General features: G+C 36.6%; 2 protein-coding genes across 2 annotated transcripts; one reads left to right on the forward strand and one right to left on the reverse strand.

Moving 5' to 3' along the window:
- Positions 1-2,731: 2,731 nt before the first annotated feature.
- On the forward strand, positions 2,732-6,348 carry LOC122024188 (bZIP transcription factor 39-like). The gene is made up of 2 exons (XM_042582753.1): positions 2,732-4,367; positions 5,748-6,348. The coding sequence occupies exons 1-2, from the start codon at positions 2,738-2,740 to the stop codon at positions 6,215-6,217; spliced, it is 2,100 nt and encodes a 699-aa protein (XP_042438687.1). The 5' UTR covers positions 2,732-2,737; the 3' UTR covers positions 6,218-6,348.
- Positions 6,349-6,779: 431 nt separating this feature from the next.
- LOC122024196 (importin subunit alpha-1b-like) lies at positions 6,780-11,296 on the reverse strand. The gene is made up of 10 exons (XM_042582761.1): positions 10,799-11,296; positions 10,561-10,657; positions 10,349-10,440; positions 10,111-10,242; positions 9,825-10,010; positions 9,567-9,730; positions 9,411-9,489; positions 8,129-8,257; positions 7,593-7,720; positions 6,780-7,494 (listed from the first exon to the last, which is right to left on the reverse strand). Exons 1-10 carry the CDS (start codon positions 11,006-11,008, stop codon positions 7,116-7,118), a joined length of 1,596 nt encoding a protein of 531 aa, XP_042438695.1. The 5' UTR covers positions 11,009-11,296; the 3' UTR covers positions 6,780-7,115.
- Positions 11,297-11,861: the final 565 nt, after the last annotated feature.

The following is an 11,861-nucleotide window of genomic DNA, read 5'->3' on the forward strand; positions in this document are numbered from 1 at the left end:
TGGTGGATTGATAAAAAACTAGTAGAATCCTCTGGTCTGCAAATTACGGGTCAGGGGATGATTCATTGATGAGGACCCTTGATTTGGATGGACTCCATCTATTTAAAGATTGGGTCCATCCAAATCAAGGGTCCTCATGTAGTGGACCATCCTCTGGTTCGCAATTTGTGGACTAGAGAATCTGCTCTCAGTAAAAAATAATATCTATTATAAGATAAATTAAAATATAATTGACCATGTAAATACTATATATATATATATATATATATATATATAAAATTTATTTTACATTTTTTATTTTTTAAAAAACTATATTTTAAATTCAAAAATGATTACAAATAATTAAGATTAAAATTATATTTTAAATATTAGGGCTCTCTTAATTATTAGAATTATCAAAAGGATGATATTTTTGAAAATAAAAATAATACCCATCATATTTCTCATCTTTAAAATATCCTTATTTTAGTACTATTTTAGCAGTTAAGTCATTATAACTTATGAAAATATATGGATTCAACTCAATAAAAAAATATACATAAAATATTTTTCTGCAAAAAAACTCATACTAATTTGATCAAATTATTTAAATTTAATTAAAATAATTTCAACATATTCAAAATGATCATAATTGATGTTAAAATATTATAACAACTAATTAATGAGTGGTACAATATTATAACGTTATAGCCATTCTACAATTATAACATGGAGCAACCACACTCAAGTAGTCATTTAGTTGAAAAATATAATTTTTATATTAAATATGTTTACAATCTTACTTGTTTAATCTTTTAATTTAAGATAGTTTTTATAAAATTGAAAAAATATATAATAATATTAAACATATTGTTGCAACCACTTAATTGACCATTAATTGGTGGTTTCACCGTTGTAGCATACATTAATTAGTCATTAGAACATTAAAACAATTATTAATTGATTGTTACAATGTTATAACAACCATTAGATAGTTGTTATAAGGGCATTCACAATGCCTTTAACACTTGAACGTGTTAATGCTATTTTTTATTATTTTTTTTCAAATCTGTAAGTATTAACGTGTTCAAAGAACTGAACGCGTTAATGCTACAGTGACAATAAAGGGATGACATGTTAGCATTAACGCTTCACTTTAACGTGCATTGCAGAAGCCCTAATAATATTATGATATTTTTTATTATTTAAAAATAATTTTAATTAAATTTATATAATTTTAACTAAAGAGATAAAAAGTTGTTTTTATATAAAAATATTTTATGTATAAATTTCTTTTTTAGTGAATTAAATTAATTTTTTTTATGGAAAAGCAACGGTACTACTACGATAACTTGTTAAAACAATATTGAAAAAAATATGCAATTGATATATATCTCATAACAATATTAAAAAAAATATGTAATTGATATATATCTCAGAACGATATTGAAAATAATATGCAACTGGTATATATAGATAGTTGCTCCAATAAATTTTGAAGTCAATATTCATACCTTGCTCGGTATTTGACATCAATTCACCCCCTTTCAAAAAGTATGGGATCAAGAGACCGCCACTTTTACTCTAATATTGAAAAAAAAAATCTATGAAAAACATGATGAAATGCCCATTTTATTAAAGGTGTCAAAAATAGACCTGACTAAAAAATCATGTTTAGATTGGGAATTTTATATTCAAGTCAAATTTAGATTTGAAGGTTTCAGGTCGAAAATTTTTTGGTCGGATTCAGGTGGATCCAATTTAGGATTTAGTGAATTTTTATAATTAAATCAAATTTTATTTTAAAAATTAAGATGTTTGTATGTATATCTTAATAAAAGTAAAGAATTTTAGAAAAAATAGTAAAAAATCATTTTAAATCAATTTTTTTTTATTTTTCAAATTATATAGGTCGGATTCAGGTTGGTTGGGTTATAGTTCTGGTTTAGAGATTTTCGATTATAATTAAGTTCGAGTCAAATTTGAGTTGAGATTTATAATAAAAAAAAAATTGACCCCCCCCCTTCCTACTTTCCTACTTTCTATATAAAAAATATAATAATTATGGGAGCCTTTTTAATTTTTTAATCCTAAAATAAAACAAAATCTAAATCATTCAATTTTAGTAAAAAAATCATTTTACCTGATTTAAAAATTACTTCACCCACAACTTTCCAATTAGAGAAATTCTTGCATATTATGAAAATTGATGTTGAGTCAATTTTACAGGAATTTTAAGGTAAAGATTTAGTAAAAAAAATATTTTAGTAAATAAATAATTGAAGGCGAGGTGTTTAATGATGGTATAGCGTTACGTTCGCATTTTGACGGGTGAAAATTTACTCGCCGTCGTACCCATATCTTGAATGCAGGTGGGGGCGAACTTTCCGTCGAGTCCCCTCGTGGTAGCAAACGGGGGAACGTCGACGAACATGTCCGTCCCGGACAGCCGCGTCTCTGGCACGATCGTTGCTTCTACGCTCCGCAAGGGACAGGTGGACGACCCGGTTTGTTTCAAAAACATCAAAACCTTTGTACACTAAAAATCTTACCTAATTTAATACAAACCGTTCGATCTAAAAAAAAAGGATATATCAGTTGATAATAGCATGGTACAAATAGTAGGTAAAAGTTTTCGTGAGAAACTTTTCGAACACGGAAGGAAGACCGAGCCCCAAGTCTAGTGCACGTCAATTTGAAGGGGCCCACTTCTGTACCCGCTATTCTAAACCCCCCTTCTTCATATCTTTGTATATGTATGGGTGAGGCAGAATCAAACCCTTTCCTAATTCCCATGGCGGATCCGTCGCCGCCTTCGGCCGCGTTCATCGTAGATCCATTTTTGGAGGACCTCGCCGCCGGCGTCCTCCCTCTCAGTCCGTCCGACGATTTCCGAGACCTCGATCTGGATTTCGTCTTCGACGATTTCTCCGTCGACGACTACCTGTGCTTGCCGGAGGAGCAAATCAACACCCACCTTTCGTCAAATGCCTCCCCAGGTCCCCGCTCCCAGGCTGACGGTTCCGACCTTTCGTTCTCGCCTTCCCGCAAACCGGATCTGCCGAATCGTCCCTCCGACTCCGATTCCGGCGACTCCTCTGCTGCCTCCGGCGTTTTCGTCGTCGACCGAGAGGTCAAGTCGGAGAAGGCAGGATGGTCTTTCAAGAGGAAGATGAAGGCGGGTGATGAGACGTTTAACGGAAGCGACCCTAACTCTAACTTCGATTCTAACCCTAGAAGTACTAAGCTCCGAAGATCGGAGGAGAGCTCACCCTGCGTCTTGGGTTCGGGTGCCGAGGAGGACGAGAAGAGGAGGGCGAGGATGATGAGGAACCGCGAGAGCGCGCAGCTCTCCAGGCAGAGGAAGAAGCAGCATGTCGGCGAGCTGGAGGATAAGCTCCGAGCGATGCACTCCACCATTAATGAATTGAACAGCAAAATCTCCTACCTCATGGCAGAGAATGCGAGCTTACGGCAGCAAATTGGTGGCGGTGGCGCTACTCCTCTCGGTTATCCTCCACCTGGAGCATTTTCACCCTTGCATTTCCCATGGATTCCAGGGTATGCTTTAAAGCCACAAGGATCGCAGGTTCCTTTGGTTCCTATACCCAGATTGAAGCCTCAACTAGCAACACCAGCTCCAAAGGCCAAGAAGTCTGAGAGCAAGAAGAGCGAGAGCAAGAAGAGCGAGAGAAAGACAACGAAAATGGCAAGCGTTAGCCTTATTGGATTATTTCTCACAATGCTAATGGTCTGTGGTGCTCTTCCCGGAATAAATATTTGGAAAGGAGGAAACGAGGTTGACCTCGGTCACAGTAAATATCAAATTTTGGAACAGACTAAAGGTAGGATTTTGAATGTTAGAGGTCGTCCTAGTGCACTGAATAACACTCGTGAAATGGTAACATGCAATGGGAAGCAGGATTTCAGAGGAGATGGCGGTGTAGATAGGATTACTGGTACTCAATGTGAGGACGGAAAGGTGACCCCTGGAATGGAGCCAAAACGAAGCAGTCCGTGGCCTTTGAGTCCTGAAGCTGTGGCCTCACAATCACATAACTCAAGTGAGAATCTGCCTGCATTGCTCTATGTCCCTAGAAATGGCAAGCATGTCGAGATCAATGGAAATTTGATAATCCATTCTGTTCTTGCAAGTGAGAAGGCCATGCAACAGGCAAAAGCAAGGCATTCATCACAAGTTAAAGAGACTGGTCTGGCCGTTTCCGGGAAGGCATTGTCTCCATTCTCTGTCGCTAACACTGGAAAAAAAGTGGATCAACAAACTAACTCTTATAAAACTATTGACTCTGATAATACATATGCAAGCAACTTAAAATCAACTTCAGCTGATGGCGCACTGCAACAGTGGTTTCAGGAAGGAATGACAGGTGAGCATATACTTTCTAGTTGCCATATATTTTTTTCTTACAATTCTCTCATAAATTTAGTGAGCATTTGTTTTTTTTTTAACAGTTCACTATTATATATCTGTTATACGGCTAATTCCATATTACCATATATGATACTTTATATGTAATTCTGGAGAACTGTTCTGCTTTTTAGTTTGTAATTGAGTGACAATTGAGTCCTACTGCTCATAGAGTTTACCCACTTAGGGTGTAATCACGTAACCAAGGTTACGGGAAATAAAATGTAACTTAATGTTATTTGGTTAACCTTTGAATACTTATTTTGGGAAAAAAAATTTGGGAAAATTTTTTTTGGGAAATTCTTTTTGTTTACTTCTGAATTGTGTAAAACCTTACACTTCCATGGTATTCACATTCCAGATTATATTCCCCATTTGCTGATGTGATAGGCATGCTCTGAGAATCACTCATTACTTAAACCAAATAGGATTAAATAATATAATCTTAGGTAGATAACCATCGACAATAACCTTCAACCAAACATGCCCTTAAAGTATTGCACAATTTCCTTTTATATCTGTATTTGATTATTTCATGTTTCTTACTTGCCTTGGTAACAATTCTAATAGTTTGAAACTTAAGTTCTGTCTTCAGTTGTTTAGCCATTGGCACTTAAAACTTTTATTCCTAAGTTTTACTTGCATGAAGCTAAACCTGTGATAATTGTCATGTTCTTTGAGTTTGCGCTAATTTATTATTAACTTGGGGTTTCTTACTATTCCTCAACATACTGGAAAAAAAATCTTCTTTTCTGCAATTAGCTAGAAACAAATAGTATTTGCTGTTAGAATTAGCATAGTATATTAATTACATGTTGAATAAGTCTAGTTGTAATTACATGTTGAATAGTTTTAATCCCACATTTAGTATTTAGTTATTAGATGTTATAATTGCATCATATATGTAAGATGGAATAGTTCTGTTTTCTTTTTTTTTTAAAAAAAAAAAGAAAAGATATAACATCAATACAAATAGCTCATTCCCTAATTTTTGAAATTTGCAATACCATTGTGATTAAGACGTGCATGAAGTTTACTAGCAGGTGAACAATATGATTTGTTCATGTTTAAACACTGCATATACAATTCTTTCTATAGTTAAATTCTAGTTGCTCATTAAGTTGCAATCATTCCTTTGGAATGCTCCCTATTTTGTCACTTCAATACCATCTATGTGAATCATTAAAGATATTCCATGACTGATTTGGAAGGCCATGATTGATCCAATGGCAATTATATTGTTAATCTCTCTAGATTAATTACCAATTTTTTTTCTTTAATATAAACAAAATATATAAATTTCTTGGCTTCTATTGTCTTTTTTTTTTCTTTCTCCCAGGCTCTATATTAAGTTCTGGGATGTGCACTGAGGTTTTCCAGTTTGAGGTCTCCCCTTCTTCCTCTTCTGGTGGTGTTATCCCGACTAGCTCAATCATCAATGCTTCCTCCACCACAAACGCTTCTGAGAACCTCCCTCCAAGTTCCAGTCATAGAGAGAGAGTCAGGAGCAGGAGGATGATGTATTCCGACCCAATTCCACTTCGCGGAACTACGACAAATAACACCAAACAGCTCAATAGTTCATCTTCAGAAAGTAGCAAATTCCACAACACTAAACCAGCTGCTTCCTCTGTAGTGGTTTCCATTTTAGCTGATCCAAGGGAGGCTGGTGATGGTGAAAATGATGGGCGAGTCTCCCCGAACTCCCTATCTCGCATTTTTGTTGTTGTGCTCATGGACAGCGTCAAGTATGTCACATACTCGTGTGTTCTTCCTTTCAAAACCTCCATTCCCCATCTTGTTAGCTAGAGCTGTCGGATTGCAACTCGATAAAAAGCTTTCAGTTGAAATCTGAGGTTGTGAAATTTGCTGGTAACCAATTCTAACATGGATTACGGATAACTATATAGTTTTCTAAGGGATGCCCAGTCATTTGTTGAGTTGCTATGGTGTTTTAGTAGGGTTCACCAACAAATTTAGTGTAAATAATCATTTCAACGGCGCAATGCCTTAATTCGTTTTAAATTCTATCTGATTATCAAATAAACTTAACCAACATAACATTTGGCCCAACTTAACTCGTGTACAGCTCTACAGTGCTAATTTTAGACAATGAACTGGTTTAAAATTGAAATCTTTTTCAAAAAAATTGTTAAAAAATTGTCAAACAAAAATTGTAAAGCATTTTCCATAACATGAAGTAGAAGAAAGAAAATGACACGCCTTTACTCTTCATATGGGCATTTTGATGTCATTCACATTCTAAAATGTTCTAAACCAATGAATTTGCCATAGGTTAATAGGAAATTCAGAAGATCAAACGTGCATACATGGAAAGGAACAACCTAAAAATACTTTTTGGATATTTCGATGGGTAAAATAAATCCACTTTACTAAAGATTTGTATGGCAATACTACACTATAAACTCAACTGGAATCGACGAACCACAAATATGAAGACGCAGCTGACCTTAAACAATAACAATTTGACTCTGACAAGGAAAAGCTTCAACTCGTAGCAATCACCTGCAACAACCACCTTGTACGTCAGAGTCCCTTTCTTGGACTAGACTGACTTGACCTGAACTGAACACATGACCCGACTCGCCTAACATTGTCCATCTGGAAACATCTCCAATTGTCGACTGCCATGCAGTGTGCTTCTCTTCAGTCGTGATTATTTTAAGAATACTGATCGGGATGGAGTTTAGCTGAAGTTGAATCCACCAGGAGGAGCTACATTCTGGTCGTTGTTCCCAAAGTGGAATCCGGTTTGAGCGGCGTCCGCAGCAGCCATTGCATCGTCTTCTTCCTCCTCTAACCAATAAGTTTCGAGAATTTTCACAGATTTCTCATAGATTTCAGTATTATCATGGCTTTGAAGATTTTCAATCTTCTCCAAACCCTCAACTTCATCGATCATCTGAGCATATAAATTGACACTGCCAGTAGCACCTGAATTCTTCTCCACTTCCCCAACCTTGAGGATATTCTCGAGCCCTTCCAAGCAAACAGTGACAATTCTTGGGTCTGGGCCAACAAGGAGGTCACACAGGGATTTGATGCAGCCCTGACTAACCAAGAACCTAGTCGAACACAGAAAAACTTAGTTGATTTAGGAAACTAAACAAAAATAACTGTAAATTAAAATCCAACACGCAATCAGGAAATATCGGTGGCGTACTTAATCTGTTCATGTGCACCACCAGAAGTAGCATTGGAGATGGCCCATGCTGCCTCTTTCTTGATATCAAACTCTGCAGTTTGCATTAGATTCACTAGCGGACTGATGATACCCGCAGCTATAACTGCCTGCAATTGAGTCACCAATACATAATATTATTTATTAATTACAAGTAGCACATTGATGGTTGCTTAGGTTAAGATGTGAATTTTCTACTGTGATTCATGTGTTTGGTTAACATACATTATTATGTCTCATCTTTTATTTGGAATTAGGTATAACTTAGAATGATTAACTTAATTGTTAAATGATAAAAATAAATTTTGTTCATCATAATTACTTAGGTTGATTAATTTGATATATTATATGGTAGATATATGACATTTGTCTATGGAAAAAATGACTGCATATCCATATGCACATCCCTGTATGCACTTTTTCAAAACCATGAAGAAGCAGCTTTCGTACCATTTTCACAAATCTTTATAAAAACGAATCCCATGATATGGAATTTTATTTATTCTCCTTAAATTCACCTGTATTTGTTCCTTGTTTCCTGCTGTTATGTTTGATATTGTCCAGCAAGCTTCCTTCTTGATACTTTTCTTGTGATTGTTAGTCAAGAGGTTGAGGAGACATGGAAGTGCTTGATTATTGATAACAAACTGGATAAACAAAGACAATCAAGGAAGAAAACGTTAAAATTAAGATCACATACCCAAAAGTTTAAGAAACTAATTTTAAAATATATTTTATCGATGAATAATCTAGTCACAAAACAAACAAGATAAATGTTATGATTCATCCATTGTCAAATCACTGAAAATAGTCATAGACAAATGATCAAAGGCGGGTACTCAGATGGAACATGGCCATAAATCGAAGTGAATAACAAGTTCTATCAGTATTTTTAATCAATGGTGCAAATGACAAAACATCAAAGGTGGATACTTGTAATATCAGTAAATTTGAACCAATGGAGCAAAGGACAAATCATCAAATGGGATACTACTTGAAATATGAACCTAAATTTAAGTAAATAACTAATGATATCAATAATTTGACCAATGGGATGAAAGAAATAAATAGTATCCAAATAATAAACAAATTTACATTTTTTAGGAAAGAATCTACATAATTGAGTTAGCAGTGCATTTATTTCATGCTGAAAATTATGGAGCTTTTGTTTACTGAAACATTACTTTTGATGCTAGTATTATGTTACATGAATTACCCTATCAAATTTGAGTATAAGCATATAAATGTAAAAGAACGATAACATCAACTCTTTCAGATATAATCAAGCATCAAGAACATGGCAGCACGTATAAGAAAATGAATGTTCCTTTTCAAGTATCTAAAAGTCTTTTAAATTAGTAATCAAAATAAGCTTTGCTGAAAGTTATATATTACAAATTCAAAGGAGTAAATCCCGACCACATGCTCAAGGTGGATTTAAAGAAAACACTTGCTAGCATGACCCAATTAGCGCATCTTCTCACCAAACTAACTATGACTACACTTTAAAAAACTTGACAAATTCTGATACTGCAACAACCAAAGCATCAAATGCTACTTTCTAAGAATGTAAGAATGCCAATACCCACAGACAAGCTTAGAGGAATAGGTCCTCTGTCAAATATTTTACAATTTCCAACTGAAGATTTCCAGTTTGACATAATAAATTTACTAGTTACTAAGACTTGTTGACTGGCGGACCCAGTATCACATTATGAGCAAGAGGATTCAGAATTGTCAGACAACGCAAACAAAACAAGAAAAAAGTTTTTCTTTATGAAATGTAAAATGCTAACATGCCTGTGTCTGTAGATCATCTCCTGTCACAATGTTACCCACAGTGCGAAGTGCTGGGATGAGCACAGAAGGTGAAGGATGACTGCCATATAATAAAATTGGTCAAGGACTTGAAGTATAGATGAGGCGGATGGACAAGGTAACGGCATGCATGCATACATAAGTAGCTCTACGAGCCGAGGGCAGACACCAGCCTCAAGTACAGATTGTATTTTGTCATTTGTCCCATCAGATAAGTATGAGAGTGCCCAGCATGCATCTGTGAGCACTTCTTCATCATTCGAATGAATTAAACGCTCAAGGGCTGGAAGAGCAGGCTTAACCTGATCACAGAAAATGTAAGACAGGATTAAAGACAAACATGAAAGAGATTGGAAAACAATATGAACAGATAAATCAATATTACAATAAATAAACCTGTTCAAAATCTGGTTGGGGCTTCCCTCTGCAAAAATTAGAAAGAGTCCATGTAGCGTTCCTTAACATGGAGAGTTTGGCATGCTCATTCAGTTGTTGAAGGAGTGGAAACAATGCACCATTGGCGAGGACAAGATCTCTGCATTTTGGGGAATCCCCAGCAACATTTCCCAAGGCCCATACCGCCTACATAACATGCAATGCATCAGCAAAAACATTCACAGGAAAAGCAGATATCAAGTTAACAACTAGAATCAAAGAAATTCTATTGTGCAAAGGATCATACCTGCTCACGGACATCATCACTCAGGGAACTGAGAAGCTTAACAAATATTGGAACTGCACCATGATCAATGACAACCTTAGTGTTTTCAGAAGTGCCAGATGCAATATTGGTGAGAGCCCAAGCAGCTTCAAACTAACATGCAAAAGCAACAAGCCAACAAGTATATATAAGCCTACTGGTAGGGGGGTGGGGTGGGTGGAATGAAAAAGACTAGAATAATGATAGGAAAAAGTACTACCTGAAGTTGAGGATAATCTTCTCTCATAAGAAACTCAACGAATCGAGGAACTACGCCAGACTGTATCACCTCCTCAATCGGAGGGCATCTTTCTGATAAACACAAACCACGTGAATACAATTTGAAGTTAATTCAGAATGACTCATTTCTCGTCTACAGGAATCAAAGATTATGTGCGGAAGAATCATGCATATTTATTCATCAACAAGTACCTATAGAAAGTAATTTTCGAAACTGTGTAACTGCTTCTAATTGCATAGAACTATCATCAGAATAAACACCCCCCACCATCGCCGGAAGGCTTTCCAACTGCAAATCATCAATCAAACGAAGGATTAAACGACTCGTGGGAAATCCACAAGATTAAAACCATAGAAAAACCGATGGGATTTCACACAGATCTAGCAGTTCAAATTACGAAAATGAAAGGATCTTTGCAAAGGACATCACCTTCTTTTCCACCGAGGAGGTGTGCACAGTCTGAGGGAGGGGCTGAGTCAGCATCCCCTCCCGCCGCTTCTTCAGTAGGCTCTCCTCCCGACGGCTCTTACGGATCTCCACCATGTTATCCTCCCTCCGTCTACGCCCCTCCTCCGCATCAACGGCCACCTTGTACTTGTTCCGGCGGACCTCCGCCCTCTCGCTCGGCCTCAGGGACATCGTGCTCCGCTCGACCTCCGCAGCCAACAAGAAGTAGAGATCGGTCCGCGATGCGATCAGGAAATGGTGGCGGATCACAGTGAAGCTCAAGCGTGATCGGAGGGCGGTGATGAGAGAGAAATCGGGGCGGAGAAGAGAAAAGAGACACGCCGACGAAGAACGCTGAAACCCTAGATTTGACAGAAAATTAGGAGCCAACTACCAGACGAATTCGCTTACCCAAAGCACTACCCGCCGCAAGCTCTGCGGGCGCCATCCGAATGGCGTTGCCGCGTTGGTCTACAGAGTGGGTGTGATCAACGCTTCGTCAAAGGTTCGGAAAGTTGTGCCAGGTGAGAGTGGCCGAGCACGCGGTAGAGTTTAACTAAAAATGAGCCGCACGACGTGGCGATCAGCAAGTGGATCAAGGGGGACGTGGTCGGTTAGCCACGTGTAATTTATCTGCATCCCTTTAGAGGGCCGAGGAACAAAATACCGTCGAAATGACGTAAGTTGACAGGACACGGTAACTTGACCGCGGTGGAATGGAAGTTTAAATTTCAACGTAATAAGAAGGCTTCTATGTTGCTTAAAATTACGGGTGTACCACTGGTTTAAATTTTCTATGCCAATTGTTATTTGATCTAAATACAATTATAATTATCTCTATGTGTTTTTAAGATAAATGTTTATGAGAATTACAACTGTTTCTATAAAAATTTAGAGATAATTAAAAATAATTTTCTAGTGCCATTAATATTGTCAAAGCTAAATTTATAAGAATTATAAAATAAATAAATAAATAAAGATTTTCTCTAAATCCCAATTATTATCTTAATCCAAAAGGTGTTTGCAAACGGACATTGAAAACCAG

Source organism: Zingiber officinale, chromosome 1A (assembly GCF_018446385.1).
Source record: "Zingiber officinale cultivar Zhangliang chromosome 1A, Zo_v1.1, whole genome shotgun sequence".
NCBI lineage: Eukaryota > Viridiplantae > Streptophyta > Magnoliopsida > Zingiberales > Zingiberaceae > Zingiber > Zingiber officinale.